Source organism: Monocercomonoides exilis, assembly GCF_001643675.1.
Source record: "Monocercomonoides exilis strain PA203 chromosome Unknown scaffold26-1319188, whole genome shotgun sequence".
Lineage (NCBI taxonomy): Eukaryota > Preaxostyla > Oxymonadida > Polymastigidae > Monocercomonoides > Monocercomonoides exilis.
The window spans coordinates 1,285,505-1,309,642 of NW_027150571.1; the positions used below are offsets into that span (position 1 = coordinate 1,285,505).

The window sequence follows — 24,138 nt, forward strand, 5'->3', positions numbered from 1 at the left end:
GAAGTGTCTTCATTTGCATCTGATGTCAAGCCCTTTTTTGTAATCAGCTTTAAATGATCAAAAATTAAAGAAAAGCCTAAGTCTTTTCTTGCCCTTAGGTGAAAATTCTGTACACAATTTATGTTATTTGAATATTTTCAACTGTTTTTTTATAAGGGATTGGTGAGAAATTGTTTATTGTTTCAAAAATTATACGCTTTATGTTTTAAATCATTGTTTTTTTTTCTTTCTGTTTTGATACATGTTATTTTTCAAGTTTCATTTTCAATCAAGTTGGAATTCAAATTATTATTTTGAAACGTTTATTTTTTAATGAATGAGATAGAAATAAATTTATTTATTTTATTTTTCAAAAATTTTCTAATTTTTTTGAAACAATGCGATGTTTGAAATTTTTTTATTAATAATAAAAGCATTTCCATGTCAATTGGTTAATAAGACATTAAAAATACTCTTCAGAAAAAAAAATAAAATAAAAAATAATCGAGTTCCGGGTTTATGACACGTCCCGGATTTTTTACACACTAGCTAGCTGAACTTTTCTGAATTTATCTTATCAATACGTATTGTATTAGTTAATTCGTATTCTTTCCTTTATTTCCGTTTTGAGTCTATCAAAACGGTTTTCTGTCAATCTTTTTTGATCTTCAGAAAATTTTTAATATGTTTTTTATCTGATCATAATTTTTTGTATCTTTATAATTTCTTATGAAATACAATGATCAAAGTTTTGAAACGCTGGAATCAGTAATTATAATTTATTAACGACACATTTATGAAGTGTTTGATTATCATCTTTCACTCTGATTCTGTGACATTTTTATCTCTAATGTTTTCGTTTTTTGAAGATGTGAGAGTTTTGTAATTTAAAAACGGATTGAATATGTTTTCCCCATATAACTCTGAAGCTTTCCATTTATTGTTAATTGCGATTTTTGTGTTTTTCACAAAAAAATTTTCATATCAATAATGTTTGTTATGCTTTTTTATGAAAACAACAAAACAAGAGTTTTTTCTATGACGAAATTTATTGTTTTTTTATTTTTAACAAGAAAAAAATGAAAAGTTTCAAAACTGTTCATTGTTATATAATTTTTTGAGGTGTCTGAACAATAGAGGAAAAATAATAATAAAAAACAGTTCTAATGTTGACAATTCAGTAAAAACTGAAGGGGTGTTTGATTAGGTTTTCTGGTTGAATTTTGTGTTGAAGATGACGAAGCGGATGAGGAAGATGATGGAATTAAAGGAAACTGTTGTGATGAAGGTGGAAAAAGTGTGCTAACAGGTTTCCATTGATTTTGGATAAACCATGACAAAGAATTATCAGCATTTTGAGGCTGAATGTTGTGCTCGTCCCTTCCCCTACTCAGTAAGTCTGATCTCTGCTGCTCTCTTTGGATCATAACTTTCTCTTGTTCATTTTCTCTTCTTTCTTTGGCTTTTAATATTGCGTATGTCTCATCTGAGCTATCTAAAATAAAATTAAATATTAATATGGGCAACGAGAAGGAAAAAAAGTCAATAAATCAGAAAATAAATGCAATATGGGTATTTAAGTGTTCAAAAAACTTGTTGATTCTGCAGTTAAAGACGTAATTGTGGGAGTTAATGAATCTTTTGGATTAAGTTTGTTTCTTAATCTGGCTAGGTATCTTTCATTTGTAAGGCTCTTTGCTTCCTGTTTTCGAAGATAATCGCTTATCATTCCATCCAAAAATCTTGAATTTGCTTGTGAGTCATTCGCAGTGAGTGGATTATGAAGAATATGAAAATTAGTTAGGCAGCAAGCCACATTAAAATAGTCAGCTATTCGATCAATTTCGAATATCCATGGTTTGCGAAAGATGGAGAAGAGTGTTTTCATCCTTCCAAAGAACCTTTCAACTATTACACGATGGGAAGCAAGCTCCTGTGTGCCAACGGGCTTTGTTATGATAGCGTCAAGGTCTGGTCTGGCACCAATATATGCAGAATCAGCTAGAATTTTAGAGCCCTCCAGTTTTGATTCAAACAATGGATAATGCTCTTTGAATATAACATAGTCATGCGTGGAGCCTGAGTAAATAGCGCTAATGGTGCTTGCTGTGCCAACCTTTGGGTTAACACCCACTTCTGCCTTGACACAGTAAATGTGGTGTTTTCCACTAAAAAACTTTTTTCCATATTCCAATCGACCCCCTGTCCGATTAGTCGGAATCATAGTGCAATCAAGCACTATTCCAACATCCTTCATGCCCTCTATTCTGTCTTTGCGGAACGACAGAAAAAGATCGGCCAAAGGCGCTCGAAGACGAGACACAATGGAATGAAGCAGTCTAACAGTCGCACTTTGATAGTCGAGTTTTTTTTGAGGCAAGGATGTTTGTGAGGGTACAAGAGCCGTGATGGAGAACATTCAAAAGCAAAAATAATTGCTCTTCCTGTGTGTTAATTGCTTTTGTTTTTCCCCGATGAGGAAGTGAATCATCTGGAAGCAGCCTTAGTAACATGTCAAATTCTGATCGCACAAAGCCCGTGAGTCAAAAGAATGCACGAGATGGGTCCTTCACATCTTTGTATGCACATTCGATAAGTGATAAGTTTTCTTTTCTTTTCGTTGATTCAAAATGTTCAGGGATTGCGTTTCTTCTTTCAACACATTCCAAAACATCCAAAAGTGGAGCTTGAGACATCTCAAAAAATTGTTGAAAATTATGTCAACAAAAATACCCTTAATAAGGATACCATTTTTTATGATCACGATCCCATGATTAATGATATTGGACTTGACTCAATCAAAACGGTTTTGAGTCTAACTTTTTGGTTTTATGAACTACTAATTGGACTCAGACTGAGCTAACGGGTATTGATTAAGTAATTTCGTTTAAGTTCTAGCGTGTCAAATACCCGGGAATAATTCCCTTTCTAATTATTAAAAAAAGATCAAACAAAAATAAATCCCATTTTGAGTTCGAAGCAAAATGTTCTTAGTGATTTTTCTTTCTAATATGAACAAGTTGACTTGAAACAACTTATGATTCAACTGTTCATTTGAATGTTTGTAACATTTTTTCTTTGTTTTATTCACTAACTTCTAATTCTTTGATAATTGCTTTTTCATATTTTTCATTCGATTATTCGATGAATCCAAATAAATGCAAAAATAACAGATGTAATTATTCACCACAATTCATGTGGAAGAATGTACAAATGAGTTTTTATAAAATTCAACAAGTTTTTAAAGTTTAAATTGTTATCACACATTATTAAGTTTGGAATAAAATATTCTCATAGTGTGTGAAATATTCACTAATATAACTGTTTTTATTGATTTACCGTTACGAATTCTTTCCAGTTATAAGCAATCAAAAGTCAATACTGAAATGTGCTCGCGAAGAAGTTGAAAATCCAAGATGCAATTATTTCGCCTGTGTGATAACAAATCTCTTAATCATCAACACCTCCTTGTGCGTGAACGATCTCAACATCATCTCTCTCGGCGGTTGTCCACTCCTCACTGCCCAACACCACTCCGCTGCCTCCATCTGCTCCTCCACTTGCCAAGTCCAACCAGCAACCAAATCTCCACTTTTCCTCTCTGCCCATGCCTCCCTCGCACTCACAAACTTCTCCCTCGCCACCCCTCAACCAGCCATCTTCTCCTTCCTCCTCTTCTCCACACCAAACAGTCTCCTCTCAGATCCCCACTCTCCGATCCCTGCCTCCTTCTCCATCTCCCACTCCTCTTTCTCCTCATTCATCTCCCTCATCCAGCCTTTCCTTTTTTCTCCTTCTTCCCTATCTTCCCCTTCCCCTTCCCCTTCTCCATCCCTTTCCTTTTCTGCTTCATCTTTCTCATCCTCATCCTCATCATCTTCTTTTTCTTCTCCTTCTCCTTCACCTTCTCCTTCTATTTCCTCTTCCTCTTCCCCTTCCCCTCTCCATATCCATCATCAATCCCATCCCCACCTCCAAATCCACCTCAACCTCCATTTCTCAAACACCCTTTTCTCAAACATCTCATCTCCTCAATCCCATCCATCTCTTCCATCCCTTCCTTCACACTCACTCAACCCATTCACCTCAACCACCTCTTCCTCTTCTCTCTCTTCCACCAACACCTTCATCAATATAATCCCCTCCTTCTCTCTTCACTCTTCTTTCCACTTCCTCTCATCCACATACACTGTCTGGCACAGCTGGCTCATCCTCTCCCCTTTCTCATCTCTCCTTCGCTCCTCGTTCTCCTCTCCTCTTCACTCTGCAGGAGTCGCTGTAACTGACTTCTTTGCTCATGCATTCATCCATCAGCCTCTTACTCACGCTGAATCTTTTGCTCTTTCCTTGTCATTCGTCCATCCGCCTTTATCTGCCTTACAAACACTCCAAAGAACACAGTCTCCTTCTCATCCATATTCATGTTCATATTCTACCTCTTCTTCTTCTTCCATCTGTTCCTCTTCTTCACTCACCCCACCTACCGGCTATGATGAAAGCCCCTCTTCCTTCGCACCTTCTGAACAATCAAACTCACCCGACTCTCCCTCTGCCTTCCTCAGCCCCCTCTCTGCACATAAGTCTCTTTCTGTACGTGCTGCTGCCTCTCCTCTCAGAAGATCCACCGATTCTAATTCGGAAAGTTGGCTGCAGCCAATCCCGCCAACACCTTCAGACAGAATTGAAGGCATCGATGGCACAGTGTCAGTGCTGGAGACACTCAGCGAGGTCGACGAGGCACGAAGTCCTGGGTTCAAGGCACGCACAAAACAGTTCGATTATCAATATGAAAGATCACAACACTCTCTGCGCTTTTAGCAGATAATGGACATTGCAGTGCAGATTAGAACAAGTTATTCTTCTTCATCATCATTCAAGGCATCATTGTCACATGCTTATATACCAATTTGTGCTCTAACCTTTTCTTCACATCAGATTCAAAACTTGTGTGGTATATCCAACAGCTCTCAAAACACAGGTGCATATGCAGCTGCCTCAGCCACAACTGCCCTGCCTCAGTCTGTCCTCCTCTTCTCCCCCATTATCTGCCAGTCTGCCCTCTTCCCTCTCCTCTCTCCACTCACCAAGGACATCGAGCTGCTGATCACTCCAATTCTTTCCTTTGCATCGCAGCAGAAGGAGAGCAGAGCAGACAAAACAGCCAAGCAGCACTGCATGAACACCACAAACAGCAGCCAGCTGCCCTCTCAGCTGCTCAGCAGTACTGGCTAGATGCTCAGTGGTCACCGCATCCGGAAGATCAGCGAGGCAGACAGCGCAGCCCCATTGTCTCTGACGTCGACGACGATGAACGAAGGTTTCATCACCAGCTGCGCCAGAACGTGTTCAGTCTGCTTGTCAATGCAGTCAATCCAATCATGTCTCCACTCGCATTCCACAAGGAAATGACTTCTTTGGCACAAAAGAGGCTGGTGGGGAAAAGCAGTGCTTTGGGTTATCCACAGTCGGCTTCATCGTCTTCTGTATTGCTGGCTCCTGTGATGTAAACTTCTCCTTCATCTTCTTCCTCTTCTTCCACATCTTTTGCATCATCCTCGTCATCTCTTCCTCAAACAACGATGTATCTTCCCCCTTCTTTTCCCTATGCTCTTCTCCCCTCTTTCTATTCCACCTTCATTTCCCGGCACCGCTCTATTTCTTCTGTCCGTGATGCCCTCTTCCTCCTCTCCTACACTATAAAACAAGCCTCCTTCGAGCACCGCATCATCAGCGCTGCGCAAAAGCGGAACTTTCCTGATTCCATTCTTCCACCTGATATGCTCTCTCTTCTCAACACAGAAGGTGACTTTGCAGAGAGTAAGGACTTCTTCTCGACAGTGGATGAAGGAGAGCTGAAAAGAGCAATTGGAAATGAAAATTCACTATTATTAGCTTTACTGTTTATTTACTCAGAAATGATGGTGTACGATTCAGATGCAAATGGTTGAGACTTTGTGTGCTCACACAATGTCTGTGGAGGAAGAAATTTCCATACAAATACCACCTTTTTCAGTCAAAGCTGCAATTCACAGCAAACAAATAAGAATCAAACAGGAAGAAACAATTCTTTATGTGAGATAAGCATCAATCCATTTGCTGATCCATCCAACGAGATAATCGTGTCTTCTGAGCAGCAGAGGCCGCTTCAAGGAACAATCGGCGGCTTTCTGTTTGTGGCAGACAAGAATGGGATTAACGGATTCCGCAAAGCAGCTGTTGTGTCTACTCAACAGGCGAATGATCAGAAAGGGATGGGGATGATGGGGGTAGTATCAGCAGCAGCAATGGGGCTATCAACAATGGGCATTGGGATGTCCTCCTTCTCTGTGATGGCAACACAGTCACAGGCAGCATTCGCATCCATACGCGACACACAGCAGTCTGCGTGTATTCTCCCACAAACAGGCAGACACTCCTCATGTGCTCTCTTCCTCTCTCCAATGTTCCCACTGCGATGACTGTCTCCTCCTTTCCACGTGGAGTGAGGTGGGACGGAGATGGATGCAGCGGGCAGATCACACTTATCGACAATCTGACGTCACATGATGGCACTCAGAGGAGGGAAGCCAATCAGAGTCAGAATAGCAGCAACAACGGAACAGGGAATGAGAGGCAACACTCTCGTTCGAACTCAACCGAAACTTCATTTTCAATAATGAAGAAGCGAAGTGGGCTGGGCGCAGATGCGATGGAGAGAGACATGTTGTGTGCCAATCTGAGAGCTCTTTTCAGTGCGCCTGTGGTTGATCCATCAGTTTACACTGTTGTGGAAGAGCTTCCTCCATTCGAGCTGAACCAGCTGCTTCTGCACCTGTGCCTGTTCGACCCGCCCATTATCACGCGCGCTTTTCTGCCAGAAGACTCGCTTCTTGTGGTGATCGAGTGTGTGGGATTAGACGAAAACTGCCTTTCCAGTGTTGGCAATGTGCCCAGCAGTGACTGCTTCCACTGGCTGCATCGCTTTGGTACTGTTCCTTCCTTTTGCAAGTGGGATGAGCAGTACACAGACAACATAAGCAAAATATACATCCTTCAGACGGCTGTGTCTGCTGCTCCGCCTGCACAGTTCTTTGTGAATGATACTTCCACTTTCTCATCATCTTCCTCCACCACCTCATCCTCCTCCTCTTCTTCGACAGGCGCGGCTCCTTCTCGTTCAAGTTCCACATCAAAATTAACCAACGCTCCATCTGACAATACACCACCTCTTCTTTTCTCTTCCTCCACTTTGAAAGTGCAATTAGAAAGAGCAACGACTTTTGTGATGCATCCGAACACATCCACAAAGCCTCCCTCTTCTTCAAGTGAAGAAAACTACACTTCTGATCTCTCCTCCGCCCACTTCCAACAACCGCACAGCTTTCACCTTATTCCTCTTCCTCATTTGCTAAGCATTCTGCATTCAACTCATCTCATCTCACTTATCTCCTCACTCTTCATCCTCCTCTTGTCGACTTTGGGCGCCCGTTTGTAATTGAGCAGCTCACCTCGTACGCCACGCCCAGGCAGCAAGTGACTGTAAAGGCGTCTTTTGAGCGATGTGGGCAGTCGATGGAAACGCGCATCACAGCCGTGCACAGACGGGGCCACGTGTTCAGCATGGCAAGGAGATGTGTGCTCAGAATGGCAAGTGCTGCTTCATCAGACGGAAAAGTCGCATCGGTGGGGATGTCAGCAGCAGCTGTGGTGAGCTTCGTGCAGGCGCTGAGTGAGATTTTGGAAGGTGTAGCTGTTGGTGGGATGAATGTGGCACATGGATCAGAACCGAAGGCGTGCTCTTCTGCTTCTCAACTAATCTCAAAGGCAGCTTTCAACAGAGATGAAAATGAGGATGGAGATACATTGTTGGGAGACAAAGTGCCTTCAGATGATGGGAGATTGTCTGTTCCTGCAAGAGCGCGCTCATCTTTATCTCCTCCTCCACCTCCTCAGCTTCCTTCCCTCAGCTCTTCCGTCAACCAGCTGGCTTAGCAGCATCTTAACCCCTCAAATCTTTCAGTCACAAACCCAGTTTCATGCTCCAACGAAAAGTTGTTTTAATGAAATGTATTTATCATATTTATCTGTGAAAGTTTTTTATAGAAAAATGCAGAAAACCTGAACACTTCTTCAAGTTGAAATATCGAAATAATCGATTGAAATTTTCTTTCAAAAAAAGTTATGATATTTCTATTATGGAAACGAATAAAAGAGCCTTAATCGAATCATCGTTGATATTCCCCCTTTGCTTTGTTTTTGTGATGATGAAAAAATGGATGAATATTTAGAAAAGGAAGATTGTGGAGAAGATTCAAGCCAAAAGGATGTCGAAGGAGAGGATGATTCAATGACGCTTGATAACAATGACATTGAAATCAATGCAGTCGACAGGGAAGAGAAGTTGCTTGAATTGTTGGATGCAATGGAATCGAAGAAGCTTAGGCCTACAGGTTTATTCAAGAACGGATTAGTTACGAAAAGCAGCTTTTATCGTGCTGCAAAGGCAAGGAAGGAAGGAAGGGACATTTGCAGAATAGGAAGACCCCCAATTCTAAGCAAGCGAAGTTAAACTACATTCTTCACAAAAATTAAAGATAAAATACAACTTGGTGCCTTTCCGTGTGCAAGACAAGTGAGAGACATAGTTGGATTTTTCTTTCTTTCTTTCTTTTTTTAAAGTTTTGTGTTTATATCTTTTTGCATGTTTTTATTAGGCAATAGAAGTCATATCCGAAGATCAACACAAGCCAACTCAGAGCACTCATGTGTGCCGCACTTGGCCATATTCTTTTATCAAGTCGAACGAGGACCTTTTCTTTGTACATCCCATTCATTTGCCAGCAGCGAGAGCTGCTCATTCTACAAAGGAATGCCTTTTTCCTTGGTTTGAAAAAGTTAAACATTTATTTGATGAGCATCGGTATAAATCGCAATCAATTTTTAATCTGGACGAAGTGTTTATCACGACACCTGAAGTCAAACCCAGCCTTGTTGTTACTTCAAATAAAAAAGATGCATGCATGACGCCAGAGCCATCTCTCCCAGCAGGTGTCTCAGGGCTCTTCATGGTTTCAGCAGATGGAGTGAGTTATCCAGCCATTTTCAAAATCAGAGCAAAAAAACTACCAAAGGAATACTCAGACGCTACTGAACACTCATTACGGTTTACGGTTGATAACACTCCCTCAATGACTACAGAAAGCTTCCGGTTCTTTTTCGAAAAAGCGATTGTTCTGTTTATGATCCAAAGAAGGAAATTCGTCAAATCCAAAGAAGAGCATTGTTCACTATTCATGGATTCACTTGCTGCTCATTTGTCAAGGAATATCATACAATGTGCGAAGGATAACAGAATTGATCTATGCTTTCCTTCTTCACATACTTCTCATTTGGTTCAACCTTTGGATCTCTACGTTAATACCAATTTTAAAAATTCTCTAAGAATAACTGATTACGAAACTCATGAATCCAATGCGAGTAGTGCAAGGAGAAACTTTGTTTTAAAATTGAGAACTGCATTGCATGCTGCATTTAGTCCCTCTACAATCACAGCTTCATTCAGAGATGCAGGCATCTGGCCTTTCAACCCTGATGTTGTGCTATCTAAACTTCCAGAGAAAAAGCCAGAGTGGGCAAAAGTATCTTCAAAAATCATGGATCCTCAATTACCTTATTTCAATGGAAGAATTTTTTTATCAACAGACCCAATGGCCCCTTATGATGACGGAGTTCATCCATATTTTTTTAATTTTCATGTTTAATATTTTGTTTTAATGTTTTATTTCAATAAAAGAAAAATATATGATAGTTGAATTTTTTTCATTTGTTTTCAGAACAGATATCGTTCATATTTGAAATAAAATCAATTATTAAAAAACGAAAAAAATGAAGTTCCGGGTTTATGACATGTCCCGGATTTTTTATACACTAGCTTTAGAACTTAAACGAATTTTCCCAGCCGCACCAAACTGATTGAGTCACAGCGTATTATATTTATCTTATAGAATGTTATTCAATCAAATCGGTACTTTTTCGCTTTCAAAGTTATACCTCTGTGACGTAACAAATCACTTGAAGCCTCGTCCGTCACCAAAAAAAAAAAGTAAATAAATAAATAAAAATAAAAATATAAATAAAATAAAATAAAATAAAATAAAAAAAATAAAATATAACTTTTCAAATAGATTTCATCAATAATATTCACCACAATTTATTCAAATAATACATTTTTGAAGTAATTTTATAAAAGAGAAATGTTTAACTTTTATTATGGATATAAAAAAATAATTGTGGGTTTATTCTTCGTTATTTAATCTTTGAAGATAAATATCTTTGAAAAAGCATCTTTGGCGTTTCTTCGTGGGTGTGTGTGTGTGTGTTTAGTTAATTGCTTTTTTTAGAAATGAATTTATTTTGAATAAGAGACAGACAGCGAGAAATGTTTGAATGAAACGGAAGGAATCATCAAGTGCGATCAGAAGCAGCACAATTTGGGTTGACTTGCAAATGGATAAGTTTTGGAGAAATTGTTGAAGCGATTGACGAAGTGCAGAGAGATGGGGGAAGTGAATGTGAATGGGCCGGGTTTCTGGAGAGAAGATTCAAAAGAAGTGGGGGAGGTGGGAAAGGATGTGGATTGGAAGAGAAAATATGATGAGAGGATGAGAAAAGTGCAAAAGTGTATAATTATTCCTCTTTCAATTAAAAGATATTTTGAACAATAATAGCATATTATAAATAGCATAAATAATTACACTTTTGGTGGAACAGTTCTTTGATATATCTTCAAAATTTTCATCAACATATATTTTTGATCAATCTTTTTATTAAATAATTGAATCTGTCTATTTTTTTTTTTTTTTTTTTTTTTTTGTGCGAATGCGAAAGAACTGAAGGTTGATTGTTGCATTGAACAATGCGCTGCTAATGGTATCATGAAATATGTTTGACTTTGTGTTATTTTTTCTCTTTTCTCTTGTTTTTCTTTTTATTTCTAACTTTCTCATTTTGATTAATAACTGATAATTCAAAAAGATATTTATGAAATTTATCCATATTGAACTGTTCATTGAATATTTATTTGTGATTGAAAATATTGAAAACTTCAAATAATAAAAAATATTTAACAAAAATGGAGAAGCGAATTGTATTATTTGGCTGCAATCAGTCGAATTCATGTATTTTCAAAAAACGGAATGGAAAGTTGTTCAAAACCTGGCTGATCATGAAATGGTTTGTATTTTTCTATTGATACTTTTCCAGATCAAAATGAATTTCTATTTAAAAGCAACAAATGAAATACAAAATTTGGTGGTGATTTTTTAAACTCATTAACATTCAATGCTCCTACAGAAAATTAGCCAAGTCAATTTTCAATCAATGATTGCCAATTCGCAAACAACAAATATGAAAGTTCATTTTTATGGGGAGGTGCTGTATTGTTTTTCAGAGATCCATTTTTCTGGATGAACAGAGTAAAATGCATCTCGTTTTGTTTCATCAATGGCAACTACGCTTCTTGTGGAAAGTGGAATGATGCATTTTTAAATGGAAGTGTCATCCTTCAATCTCCATTTATGAATTGTGTGTCAACAACCACTTCATCAAAAGTCTTGAAAGCCAGAAATACGTTCCATGAGTATGTTAACATTCACCAACATCTTATTGTTTTGCTCTTTTGATTTGAAACAAAAAACAACAAAAGCCTATTCTTCATTCTTTTCTTTCACTTCTTCTTTTTCTTCAATGCTTTTTTCAATTTTTCAACTTTTTCCTGTTCTTTGCCTAATTTATCACTTGTGATTATTTATCATTGCTGTAAAGTTTCATAGCTACTCATTCTTAAACTCATCCAAACTCTACAACACGTCATTCTGAAGCTGCTTAATCGATCCCATTATTTGTATCGAGCCTTTCTTCATCTTTTCAACACTCTAAACCAATGACATCCTCTGACTATAAAAAAACAAATTGAATTAATATTTTCCTATTCTCATCTGAGCCATCATTCTCCACCTTCTCATCTTCATCTCATTTCTCTTCTTCACTATTGAAAATGACAACAAATCTCATCAATAATGATGCGCTTCATGCTCCACTTCAACTGTCCATTAGAACGATTGCGTTGGACTAGGAAAACATCTTCTTTGATGCCTGTACGATGCACGGATCAAATTTTCAATTGATAAAGAACAGCGACTAATGGAGGCTGCTCATGTGGTTGGCAAAGCAGGTGAATTCGAAGCTGACGAAAAAGGGCATTTAGAGAGAAGTGATAGAAAAGGAAGAGAAGGAGAGAAGAGAGAAAAGCTCGTTCCGATGAAGGGAAGACAAAGTTTAGTGCGAAAAATGTTATCATCATTGCAGAATTTTAAAGTTCTTCAAATAACTTTGTTTTTGATGTTTGTTCATAAACAACACTGCATTTCCCCCTTATTCTTCATCCTCTACCTTCTTCTTCATCAATTTTAAACTCTTTCTCATTATCAGCTTTCATGTCAACTTCTTCACCTTCTTCTTCACCTTCTTCTTCACCTTCTTCTTCACCTTCTTCTTCACCTTCTTCTTCACCTTCTTCTTCACCTTCTTCTTCACCTTCTTCTTCACCTTCTTCTTCACCTTCTTCTTCGCTGTCTTCTTCCTCTTCTTCTTCCCCTTCTTCTTCGCTGTCTTCTTCTCATTCTTCCTCTTCTTCTTTTTTCAAAGAAATCAACATTTCAATTCAGAATAATTGAAGTTCAGTCTCTTTCAGATTATTAATGAAATAGAAGTGAAGCGCAATGAATCAAAAATAGAAGGAACTTCATTTGACGATTTTTTAGCAAAAGAGAAAAAAAGAAAGAGAGAAAGAGAGAAAGAGAGAAAGAGAGAAAGAGAGAAAGAGAGAAAGAGAGAAAGGGAGAAAGAGGAAAGAGAAAAAAAGAGGAAAAAAAGAGAATTCAATCATGACAAACTTCATCAATCAAGTTCATTTTGAATCAGGTTATTGCCCATTTTCTTCGTTGACAAATTTCTTGATATATAATCATCATAAACGACATCAAGATTGTATTCGTCAATTAACTTTTTTTGGTTCTTTTTAATATTTCTAAAGAAGTTCCACTTCAATCTTCTCCTTTCCCTTTTTTAATTTATTAAGGATGATCCAAGATAGAGAGAAAGCTGAGTCAGAAGGAGGATTAAAAATCAAACAACAAATCAACATAATTACCGATTGTGTTCGAATCTTTTCGAAGAAGATGGACGGGAACTATTTGTTCAACGAATATTCAAAATGAAGATAAAAATCAAGAGTTGAATTTAATATTTTCTTTTTTATTTTAAGTCTGAAAACAAAAACATTTTTAAAATTTTTGAAGCGTTTTTTTTCATTTCATTTAGTGAGAATAATGAATAAAAGTTACATTAACACTAGTGATGTTGCAAATAAATTCATTGCTTAAAATATTTTGAAAGTTTCCTTCGTAATTTAGTGATGATTAAATGTTGACATAAAGCTTTTTATCAAAAAAACTTAGAATTCCATGAAAGCAAATGACAACATCACTGAATCCTTTTTCTCATCCTTTCATGCTTTTTCATTTTCAATGCTTGTCGAATCTTTTATTCCATTTCATCATCATCTTCTTCTTTTAATTGCCCAAGAATATAAGTTAAAAAATCCAAGCTATTCAATTCCACCATTGAATCCAATATTTGTCTCTTCATCACCTCCAGAACAACATTAAAAGGACCTCTGTTCAACAAAGCATCAATTATCACAGCTGTGTCAAATGCTGTTTCTGATCAAAAGATTTAAACATCATTTGTATATTTCTCCGTTATTTTCCTTTGATGATTGCAATAACTTAACAATGACGCCAATAAGCTCAGCAGATTCTTCAGTCCAAGATTTACAATTGTGAAAATAAATTTCCAACATTTTGATCCATCTATTAAAAATAAGATCATCTTCAATTTCTTTTTCTTCTTTTTCGTCTTTCATCTTCCAGTCCGCACAATTTGACAGCTTTTCAAGTTATTATATTGCTTCTCACAAAATGCAGCTTATTCAAGATCAAATCTTCTCAGTTTCTTTCATCGCGAAGTCAAATTATCAGATATTCCTAAGCAAACTGACAAGCAAGCTTTATTGTGTTCTGTTGCTCTTGATGACATTCGATGATCTCCTTGATTTTATTAAAATTTAGTTCTTAGACAGTTTTTTTTTTGAAAAAAGAGTGCGAAAAATATCAATAACATTCAAAAACGAAATAACAAAGTTCATACGCAATGTCCAATGTAACTCAAAGGCAAGAAATCAATTACTACTTCTTTTTGAAATAGCTCGTTTTTCTTTTTGCTATAAGTGAATTTTGAAAGATGAAAAAGACAAACATTATGTTGATCCTCCTCCATTTCATCATGTAACTGAAAATGCATTCGAAAAGATTTGGAATAAGCATTTTTTTGTCTTTTCATCGTTTAATAATATGTAGCTGATATTCATTCACAAATGAAACTCTTCTTTTTTTTGAAGAACTGTAAAAAAATCTGAAAAGATCGGATTCAATGAAAAAGAGTTAAGTATTTTTCTGAATATTATGTATTTTTCACAATATGACGAATAATAAAAGAGAAACAAATGCGATATTGATGCGAATAAATAAATCTTCAAGAAAAAATCAAAGTTTACAGAAGCAACAAAGAGTTTAACGTTTCAATCGAAAGAGAATGCCTTCGGTCTCCGACTATTCGTTTCAAACGAGAAAAAAGTCTTTCGCACGACACCTCACTGCAAGGTGCTGTGACTAGGCAATAACAAATGTTCGCTTAGATTGTGTGGATTCTTCCCAAGGCTGCAATGTGGCTGTTAAAAACAGCTGATCCTTCAGCTGTGGAGTAATCTGAAAGGGCTGCGGTATACTGTTTGAATAACGAAAGACATCCAATTTTAATATCCTTATTGCATATTGTTAATGTTTTCTCAACGAAAACTGAGAATGATCCAAAAATTCTTCCATAGCAATTTGAAAAAAGAATTTCTTCAATTTTGGTTATGATATTGCCAATCTCTTCTTTGGTGTTATCCATTGGATAATTCAATTTATCATTTGCACCCAAAAGAATAACCTCCTCCGATTCATTGTCTTGTTCATGATAGGATTGTTCCTCTTGTTCGAAAGAAGCTTCTTTTGAAGAAGTTCCTTCTGTATTTTTGAAGGTAATTGAACAATTTGTGGATCTTGTTTGATAATGAAAACGTTCAATGCTTTCTTCATTTCCACAAAAATCTTCCTCCAAAAATAAATCATCCTGTTCATCGAAGTTATAAAAATCATAACAATCTTCTTCGTTCTCTACACTTTCTTCATCATTTTCTTCATCGCTATATTCATTACTTCGATCGCTTAATAATGTCGCTTCCAAGTCTTTCAGAATTTGTTGTTATTCATCCATCTGTGAATCAAAAGCATCGGATGATATCCATTCTGATCTCATTGAGTTAATCGAAGAAGGAGAAGATGAAGAAGAAGAAGAAGAGGAAGAGGAAGAGGAAGAGGAAGAGGAAGAGGAAGAGGAAGAGGAAGAGGAAGAGGAAGATGAAGAAGCTGCACTCGCTGATGATTGAAGTTGATTTTCTTTCGATAAATTAACATCAGAAAATGCGTGACGAAAATTGCTCAAAGAAAGCGGAGATGATACCGTGTGAAATTCTTTGGAATTTTCATTGTCTTGTTGATGATCGATAGAAGATAAACACAAGCCAGTTGATGAAGCTGAAAGATTAAGAAAGTTGATTATTCAATAATTGTTTTGTGTGATAAGAAAATATTTAATATATATGAAAAATGACAGACAATTTTTTGATTGACACAGTTTTTCAAAATATGCATCACCAAATTTGCCTAATCTGAGCTTTGTTCCTCCTTCTGGCGTAGGAGCATAAGATAAGGCAATCAAATCTCCTCTTTCTCCTACCAATAAATAATTAAACAAAGTTATCCAAATATGAATTATTGCTCCAACCCATTCACTCGTTTGAAAGTGTTTATTTTTCAATAACAACTGAAAACAGGACATAGCTTCCAATAGTTTAGGAAAAACTGAACAAAGTTTGAGATTGTTGCTTTCAAAAGCAAAATGAAGCTTTTGAAGAGGATAAAGCAAAATTTCAGTTTTAATGGTATTTAAAACCGAAATATGATCCAATAAATCGTTTTTGACAATTATGTAGCGTTTTTTCCGAATGAAAGTGCAAATTTCACTTATGCAAAACCATCTGGTACAAATAAATGCAGGACAATTCGATTTGAGTAGTTTTTTCATAGCTATCGAATGTGAATGCTTTGAAAACTCTGTTAAAACTTCTTTTTCCATCTTAAGAAATGAATTTTCTTTAAAAGAATGGGTAATAACCAAATTAATGAGATGATTGCAGCAATAAACGTGGAAAGGCCTAATTGAAATTGATGATAACGAACATTCGTCATCCTTTTCTTTTGATAATTGTTGCAACGCCATTTTTTGTGGTAGTAATCCATCACTGCACAATGATCTAACTTCAGCTCCGTAACTCATCACTTCCTTGATGCATGTTTTCGTTATATTTTTGTAATCTTCACAACTGAAGCAGGGATTTGTTAATTTCCAAAACAATAGAATTTTAAGAGTGAATTACCAATGTGACAATTGCGCATTTTTTACCAGCTATTAATCCTCCATCTATCATAAGACCTACACATTGATCTTTAATTGCATTTCCTCTCTCCTGAATGGTTTTCGATTTTCTTTCTTTAATCAAATTTGTAATTTTCGTGGGAGTCAGATAAGGAAATATTGAAGAACTTGGAGTGTCTGTATGATGTTGTGAGTATTGAATTAAGGTTTTTACAAAAGAATTAAATTCCTTTGATCCTGCAGAAAGAAAAGACAGGTTGCATCGAGAAATAAGATTTAAAAACAGATCGCATAAAATGTTTGGTCTTTGATTATATTTGTTCTCCGAAGGAAGCACTTCCTTTGCAGTTTTATCTTTTGTTGTTTTTTTTGTCCAAAACCATTTGTCCAGCATTGCATTTAGTAACGAGCACTTGTGTGATTTGATTGATATCGAATTTTCCCTTCCTGAGCAGCCGCAAGCCACTTCGTTCTTTTCACACATACACATAAACATACGATGCCCATCTATTTTTGTTATTCCATCAGGCTTCACACGATAGTAACAAATCCAAATGTCATTGCACAAAATCTGGAAATGGAGCCTATTTATGAATTCATTCTTTTTAGTCGGATGTTTATAACCTTGAAGGTTTATGGCAAAAAATATTATACATTTATTGATAAATGAGAAAAATAAAAATTTTATTCAAAGCAAACAAACATATAACTTTTTCATTGATAATGATTGGTTCGACGTGAACAATGCTGCAATTTGCTTTTTCAAGTTCTTTCAATTTTCTTTCAAACGATACACGCTGAACGAAAAGTGGAAAATTTGAAAAAATAGATCAAACAAAAACAGAAATATTCTAGCAAACAATTGCGAAATCTTCCAAAGACTTGAAAAGGCAAATTGGAAGAGATTTGACGATTGCATCTGAATTTTCAGCCATTTTAACTTTTGTCAGTGACGGTCAATGACTGTCAATGACAAATTTTGACATAATAATTCCTCAACTGACTTTTTTTGTCTTTCAACAATTTGAATATTGGGAGATTGATCTTCAAAAACGTTAAAAAAATTTTCCAAAAATTCAAAAAATTGTTAATTTCTAATTTATTTTTGTTGATTGTGTTATGAAAAAATAGAAATATGTAGAAATAATATTTTTTTTGACAAATCGATAAAGTCCTGTCAGTCATTTTGTCATTATTTCAAAATTCTCTTGTCACGTCACAGAGGTATACTTTGATGGATATAATTCAATATGAGTGAATAAATACGAACAAGTTCTTTTTAACACTTTTTTGATCTGAACAGGTCATTTCGTGCAAATTAATCCAAATCGTTTTTTATTGTTTTCTCGTATATTGATATCGTAAGTTCTTTTCACGATAATTCAATTTTTCTATCCTATACCTCTGTGACATGACAAGAGAAAATTGAAAAAATAACAAAATGACTGACAAGATATTTATGATTTGTTAAAAAGGGTTATTTATAACGATTTCATTATTCTTAATTACAATAATACTGAATTTGAAAATCTTTGTTAATAATACTTTTTGTTGTGAAAAATTAAAAATTAAATATTAAATGTTCAAGTTCCCAACATGAATTTTTTTCACAGAAAATGTCAGTTGTGGAATATTTTTGTCACAATTTGTTATTGACAGTCACTGACGGTCGCTGACAAAAGAGAAAAAACGACAAAATATAACACATGCTATCAACGAATCTTTTCCAAAGAGCTTTAAAAAGTCTTTAGTGGTCTTAGCAATAGTTTATTTTATTTAAATTTGAATTAAAAAACTTTCTTTTTTTTTTTTTTTTTTTTTTTTTTTTTTTGTGACAGACGAGGATTCATGTAATTTGTCAGGTCACAGAGGTATAATTTCTATCACTTTTTTCTTTTTTAACTTTTTGTATATTCTTCATTTGATCAGAACTATTTGTCTTTTTGTAATATCTTTTGAAACACTTTGATCTGAGATTTTGCACATAAATGTATGTTATTGCAAAATCTCAGATCAGGGGAATCATTTCGTCAGAAACGTGAAAGCTTTGTTTAATTCTGAAAAAAAGATTAATTTTAATTTTAATTTTTAAATGACAGACAAATGATTTTTTAACTTGTCAAATCACAGAGGAATAGTTTTTTCTTCAATCATCTCTTGCTTGCTGACAAAATACTCAATTTACATATTTAAATAAGATCATAATAGGAAGAGAGATTGGCAAAAATGTATAGCAAGAAACAGAAATATTCATTTTACAAATTTGCAAACAGGTTTGTTTTATCATAATATTTCATCCCGTAAGCAAAGTTTGATAACAGCTAAAATACTCAGATCAAAAATAACTGACAATTGTTTTTGAAAAGATCACACAAAAAATCTGATTAATCAGAATTGATAAATTTTAATCAAATAAGATTGATTAGAACTTGATTAATTTGACTGCATCTTAATGACATTAGATCGGTCAACATCCAATAAGATCGATCTAATGTTATTAAGATGCAGTCAAATTGGATGTGACTCAGTCACATCCGATGTTTTCAATTCTGGGTTTCATGATCACTTTAAAAATATGTTTTTTATGGGTCATTTCACTTGCTTGTTTCTCTTTTTTTCACAAAATGTCACAATCAACTTTTTTTAAGACATATTAGAGAGAGTGGAAAAGAGAAATACTATCACTGCACCAGTGCACATCGCTCCTTCACCTGCAAAAAAATCCCTCATCGAATCTGCTTGCAAATGGGTGATTATTTTTGAAATCATATCTTTTTTCGGGGTGTTGATTTTTCAATGACTGAAAGTTTTTCGAAAAAGGTTTTTGCTTCAAATAAGAAAAAGCATGATAACTGTTTTTTAAAACAAATGGTTTTTCCGAATCAAGGATTAAAATGCATTCAATAAGCCTTTTTTCTTTTCAATTCGTTTTTATTGATATTTAAGAAATATATTTGCTCCGAAATTTTTGAATGAAAAAATATGATTTCAAAAATAATCACCCAAATATATGAAAGTTGATAAAACTCATGCATTTTTCCGACTCACTGGATTTGTTCGTTTTGAATTTGATTTGCTCTATCAGTTATTAAGCAAAGAAATCCCTTTTCATCGGGAAAAAAAAAAACAATTGAAAAATTTGAGGATCAACTCTTTTTTCTTTTGAATTTTTGCATCTTGGATCAACATCCTTCACTCATTTTCTCGTTTCTTCTTTTTATGAAACACAAAATTCAAACAATTAAATTGCTTCATAGCATTGTTCAAAATATAAAAGTCAATCTGATCGATTTGTTTATCACATTTCGACCAGATAGATTAGATGATATGAGAGATGTGGGTTTTGTGGTTGACTGCACAGTTCTTACAACCAACAGACCAGCTGGAAGCTTGCAGTTTGGAACAAAATTCTACAGCGGGAAGCATCATATCTACTGCGTAAAGGCTGAAGTTGGTGTAAACCCGCGCACCGGAACAGCCAGCACTGTCAGTTCCATTCACACCGGCTCAACACACGACTTTTCTATCTTCAAGGAGCATTTCCCACAATTTAAGGCGCAGCTTGGAGGGTCAAAGGTGTTTGCGGACTCGGCATACATCGGGGCGAGGGCTGATTTGGATGCATATATTACGAAACCTGTCGGAACTCCTCAGCTGGCATCGCGGCGAGTCATAGTCGAGCGTTATTTTGGTCGTTTGAAGACTCTCTTCGCTGTCTTTCGCCACAATTGGTCATTTCAGGTCGAAAAGATTGCTGACTACTTCATTGTTACATGCGCACTGACAAACTTCCATATCCTTCACAACCCATTAACTGGACTTTACTGCAAAGCCAATCAGAGGTTCATCAATGAACTGTACCTAATTACAACAAGAAAAATAGAAGCAAGGAGACTTGTCAACGATCGATATCGGGCTAAACTTAAGAATAGACTCAATCCAGAGGCCTCTCCAACTTCTAGAATTTCAGTTCTGCTTGCAGAAGTAGCTGGCGTGATTTTTTATTTTTTACCCATATTATTCTTTATAACGTTTAATTTCTTCTTTTTCATATTTCAATAACCATAACTATCTTTTTCAGGTGATTCTGATGACCAACAAACCCAAAATAGTGAAAAAGAAGAGAAAGAAGAAGAAAAAGAAGAAAAGGAAAAGAAAAAGAAAATTTCTATTGAAGAAAAAGAAAAAAGAAATGAAATTATTATGTTGAATAGTTAAAATGATGAAATTGAAGATGAAAGAAATAATGTTGTTGGCACATGGTTCATTCCGAACCAATGGAAAAGTCTTCGCCTTCTTCAACAATCTTCTTCTTCAACTTTTCCTTCTTCGTCATGTTCATTATTTGATGAAAAAAGAAAAAGAGTAAGTGAATCACCTTTACAATCACTTTTAGCCAACAAAAAATGAGTTTTTTCTTATTTTTTTATATAAACATTCACCTTCATCACCTTTTTTGATACGCACAATACATTCTAAACCGGATATAATCACATCAGTTTTTGCTCAACTTTTTGTGACTATATCTGATTGTGATTACACACGATGAGCTTTACACAGAAAAAAATAAAATTTACTTTTTGAAATAATTAATTTTGGGTCGATTTTTTTATTTATGGAAATTCTACACAAATACACTTTTTTCACTTGCTTGAACAAATTTTTTCATAAATACACATTATTTTGACTTATTTGAGCACATTTTAGAAAAAGCGAAAAATTAAAATTTTTGATCAAAAAATCGATTTTTCATTGAAAAAATCACCCATAATGATAAAAAATGTGATTATATATTTTCATCCCTGTGATTATATGCTATTGAAAATGAATGAAATATTGGTCTGAAATGTTGGTGCATCGAAAAATGTGACTATAAACGAATGTGATTATATTCGACGTGATTATATCCGGTTTAGACTGTTCACTTTTGATGTTTCAGAAAATATTTGTTTTTGTTGTTATTAAACATACTTAATAAAAATTTGAAATTTTGATTGAAAATAGTTATTAACTCTTTAAAGCTTAAAATAAAAAATGAAAATATGAAATGAATGAAAATGAACATAGAAACAAACACATATATATGCAAATATTTAAAAATACATTCAAATATACTATTCCTGTAGTTTAATTTGTTTAAAAGTTGGTAATCCTTGCAAAAAATACATAAAAACTTGATATAAATACATAGTATGAAAAATAGATAAAAGTGTAAAAACTGATCAAAAATGGCTTTTATAATATCTATTAAACACACATACCAAATATTGAAACACAACTAAAAACATTGGCGAAGAAATCAACAAAACAAAAAAAGTTAAGATCACAACACTCAAAACAAATTTAATTGATAATTCCGAAGCTGAAAACATGTGAGATTGAGGAAATTCGATTAAAATTAGTTAAATTCGACAAACCAGACTAAAATCGATTTGATTGAGTCACATTTTCGCGACCCAGTCAAATCAATCAAGTTCTCTTATAATAGACCTTTGACGATTTTATGTATTCAATTTTCATAAGTCGATTCTTTTTCACAAAAGTTTTTTATAATACGAATTAGATTCAGAAAATACCGTATTGAATTTCTCACAACCAGTAAAACAAATGTTGGGAAAATGATCCTTCAAAAAAAACCTCAATTAATGGGTGGTATTGTTTATAACGCTTTTTATAAGTGAACATCATGTCTCAAATCAACATTGAAAGCATTCTTGAAAGTGTTGAAAAACGTAATGTTTTGCCGAAAGCTCTTCAAATCAAAACAGAAAAAGTTCAACGTTCCATCATTGAAATAGCTTGCGAAAAACTTGAAGATCCATCTCGCTCATTTTTTCGATTGTCAGGGTTTTCAAGAAATGAATTCGATCTCTTGTTATCACTACTGCAAAAAGAATCTCCTCAGCACCGTGGAAGGGACAGAGCAATTAACACTTTGGAGGAGCATTTGTTTTTGCTACTGAATTTTTTGCATCATGGTTCCCCAACACTAACCTTTTCGATTGCTTCGCCTTTCTACGATTCTCAAAGTGCGACTAACAGATTGTTACATTCAATAACATCTTCTCTCAAACACCAATTGGCAGATTTATTTCTAACATTTCGCAAAGACAGGTTGGATGAAATGAAGGATGTTGGGATTGTGCTAGATTGCACTGTGATTCCTATTTGCAGACCAGGAGGAAAACTGAAGGAAGGAAAGAAGTTCTATAGTGGAAAGCATCATTACTATTGCGTTAAAGTGGAAGTTGGAGTAAATCCAAGGATGGGAACAGCGAGCACAATAAGCGAGGTTTACACAGGTTCAACACACGATTACAGCGTGTTTAAAGAGCACTATCCAAAGTTCCAGGACAAAATGGAAGGATCGAAAATACTAGCAGATTCAGCTTATGTGGGTGCGAGACCAGAGCTGGGGGCTGTCATTAGCAAACCAGTTGGGACAAAGGAAATTTCATCAAAAAGGGTTATTGTTGAACGTTTTTTCGGAAGACTTAAGACATTATTCTCTGTCTTTCGTCATCCTTGGCCTTTCGATGTTGAAAAAATCGGAGAGTACTTTTTTGTTGCTTGTTGTCTCACTAATTATCACATTCTTCAAAACCCTCTCACAAAAAAAGACGAAGAAGCAAATCAACGATTTTTAGACAGTTTGGTTTACGATTATTTACAGAAAAAAGAAGCAAAACGGATTGCTAATGAAAGATACAACACGAAAATCAAAAATAAATTGAATCCTGGAAATATGCCAGCACCCAGAATTTCTTCTCTCGGAACCCAAAGAGAAGGTTTACTAATTGAAATATTAACCATAACTTTGTTTTTTATTCAATTAAAACATTTTTTGAACATTCACATTAACCATATTTTTTTTTGTTAATTTATAGGGCAAACACAGAATTTAGTCTCCATTGATCATGCCATAAGCAGAAGAGAAGAAGAAAGAGAACAGCTTGAGAGCCTAAGAGAAGAAGAAAGGGTTTGTTTATTGGAAAGAGAAAGAGAAAGAGAAATTCCAGATACACAATCAACTGATCACTCACTTGATTGGTTTCTCCCTGGGCAATGGAAATCAACAAACATTTTCTTGCTATCTTCTTCTGCTCCTTTTCCAGTTTTTCCGACTTCCTCTTCATCTTCATCATCAGCTTCTGCATCTTCATCTTCAGCGACTCATAATACTCAAATTCTGAGTCCGCTTCAATTATTATTAAACCAGCGAAATGATTAATTGAAATATAAATACAAAGCTATTATGAATTTTTCACTTCAATATCAACAATAATAAAAACACTTGGTTTTGTTCAAATTGTTTTTTTTTTTTTAATGAATGCTTTTTTTGAACAAAGATCATATAAAATTTTTATGAAAATTTTCTTTCAACAGCTTTGTTGATTAGAAACTTTTTCTCATAAAAACAATCACTCCAATTTGAAATGATAAAAGTTATTAATATAAAAAAATGAATTGTCATAAAAATATATTTCATTCACATTATTTTTAAAAATCGATCATGTTTGT

The 24,138-nt window shown here is 34.9% G+C and overlaps 9 protein-coding genes across 9 annotated transcripts; 5 read left to right on the forward strand and 4 right to left on the reverse strand.

The window, feature by feature from the left end:
• Window positions 1-1,555: 1,555 nt before the first annotated feature.
• MONOS_7860 (putative DDE superfamily endonuclease f) lies at window positions 1,556-2,398 on the reverse strand (the record flags this gene model as incomplete). The annotated part of the gene is made up of 1 exon (XM_067878219.1): window positions 1,556-2,398. The coding sequence occupies one exon, from the start codon at window positions 2,396-2,398 to the stop codon at window positions 1,556-1,558; it is 843 nt and encodes a 280-aa protein (XP_067726440.1).
• Window positions 2,399-3,429: 1,031 nt separating this feature from the next.
• MONOS_17683 (uncharacterized protein) lies at window positions 3,430-4,033 on the reverse strand (the record flags this gene model as incomplete). The annotated part of the gene is made up of 3 exons (XM_067870626.1): window positions 3,430-3,580; window positions 3,670-3,913; window positions 3,985-4,033. 3 exons carry the CDS (start codon window positions 4,031-4,033, stop codon window positions 3,430-3,432), a joined length of 444 nt encoding a protein of 147 aa, XP_067726441.1.
• Window positions 4,034-4,466: 433 nt separating this feature from the next.
• On the reverse strand, window positions 4,467-4,670 carry MONOS_7861 (uncharacterized protein; the record flags this gene model as incomplete). Its single annotated transcript, XM_067878220.1, has 1 exon — window positions 4,467-4,670. One exon carries the CDS (start codon window positions 4,668-4,670, stop codon window positions 4,467-4,469), a length of 204 nt encoding a protein of 67 aa, XP_067726442.1.
• A 1,224-nt stretch (window positions 4,671-5,894) lies between these two features.
• Window positions 5,895-7,950, forward strand: MONOS_17684 (uncharacterized protein; the record flags this gene model as incomplete). The annotated part of the gene is made up of 4 exons (XM_067870627.1): window positions 5,895-5,902; window positions 6,062-6,358; window positions 6,466-7,240; window positions 7,372-7,950. 4 exons carry the CDS (start codon window positions 5,895-5,897, stop codon window positions 7,948-7,950), a joined length of 1,659 nt encoding a protein of 552 aa, XP_067726443.1.
• Window positions 7,951-8,230: 280 nt separating this feature from the next.
• Window positions 8,231-9,719, forward strand: MONOS_7864 (uncharacterized protein; the record flags this gene model as incomplete). The annotated part of the gene is made up of 2 exons (XM_067878223.1): window positions 8,231-8,408; window positions 8,680-9,719. The coding sequence occupies 2 exons, from the start codon at window positions 8,231-8,233 to the stop codon at window positions 9,717-9,719; spliced, it is 1,218 nt and encodes a 405-aa protein (XP_067726444.1).
• Window positions 9,720-12,159: 2,440 nt separating this feature from the next.
• Window positions 12,160-12,692, forward strand: MONOS_7865 (uncharacterized protein; the record flags this gene model as incomplete). Its single annotated transcript, XM_067878224.1, has 2 exons — window positions 12,160-12,292; window positions 12,448-12,692. 2 exons carry the CDS (start codon window positions 12,160-12,162, stop codon window positions 12,690-12,692), a joined length of 378 nt encoding a protein of 125 aa, XP_067726445.1.
• A 2,692-nt stretch (window positions 12,693-15,384) lies between these two features.
• MONOS_7866 (uncharacterized protein) lies at window positions 15,385-15,970 on the reverse strand (the record flags this gene model as incomplete). The annotated part of the gene is made up of 3 exons (XM_067878225.1): window positions 15,385-15,716; window positions 15,798-15,914; window positions 15,967-15,970. The coding sequence occupies 3 exons, from the start codon at window positions 15,968-15,970 to the stop codon at window positions 15,385-15,387; spliced, it is 453 nt and encodes a 150-aa protein (XP_067726446.1).
• Window positions 15,971-19,944: 3,974 nt separating this feature from the next.
• On the forward strand, window positions 19,945-20,605 carry MONOS_16011 (putative DDE superfamily endonuclease; the record flags this gene model as incomplete). The annotated part of the gene is made up of 2 exons (XM_067868920.1): window positions 19,945-20,459; window positions 20,545-20,605. 2 exons carry the CDS (start codon window positions 19,945-19,947, stop codon window positions 20,603-20,605), a joined length of 576 nt encoding a protein of 191 aa, XP_067726447.1.
• A 2,136-nt stretch (window positions 20,606-22,741) lies between these two features.
• On the forward strand, window positions 22,742-23,848 carry MONOS_16012 (putative DDE superfamily endonuclease; the record flags this gene model as incomplete). The annotated part of the gene is made up of 2 exons (XM_067868921.1): window positions 22,742-23,405; window positions 23,505-23,848. The coding sequence occupies 2 exons, from the start codon at window positions 22,742-22,744 to the stop codon at window positions 23,846-23,848; spliced, it is 1,008 nt and encodes a 335-aa protein (XP_067726448.1).
• Between the last annotated feature and the right edge of the window lie 290 nt (window positions 23,849-24,138).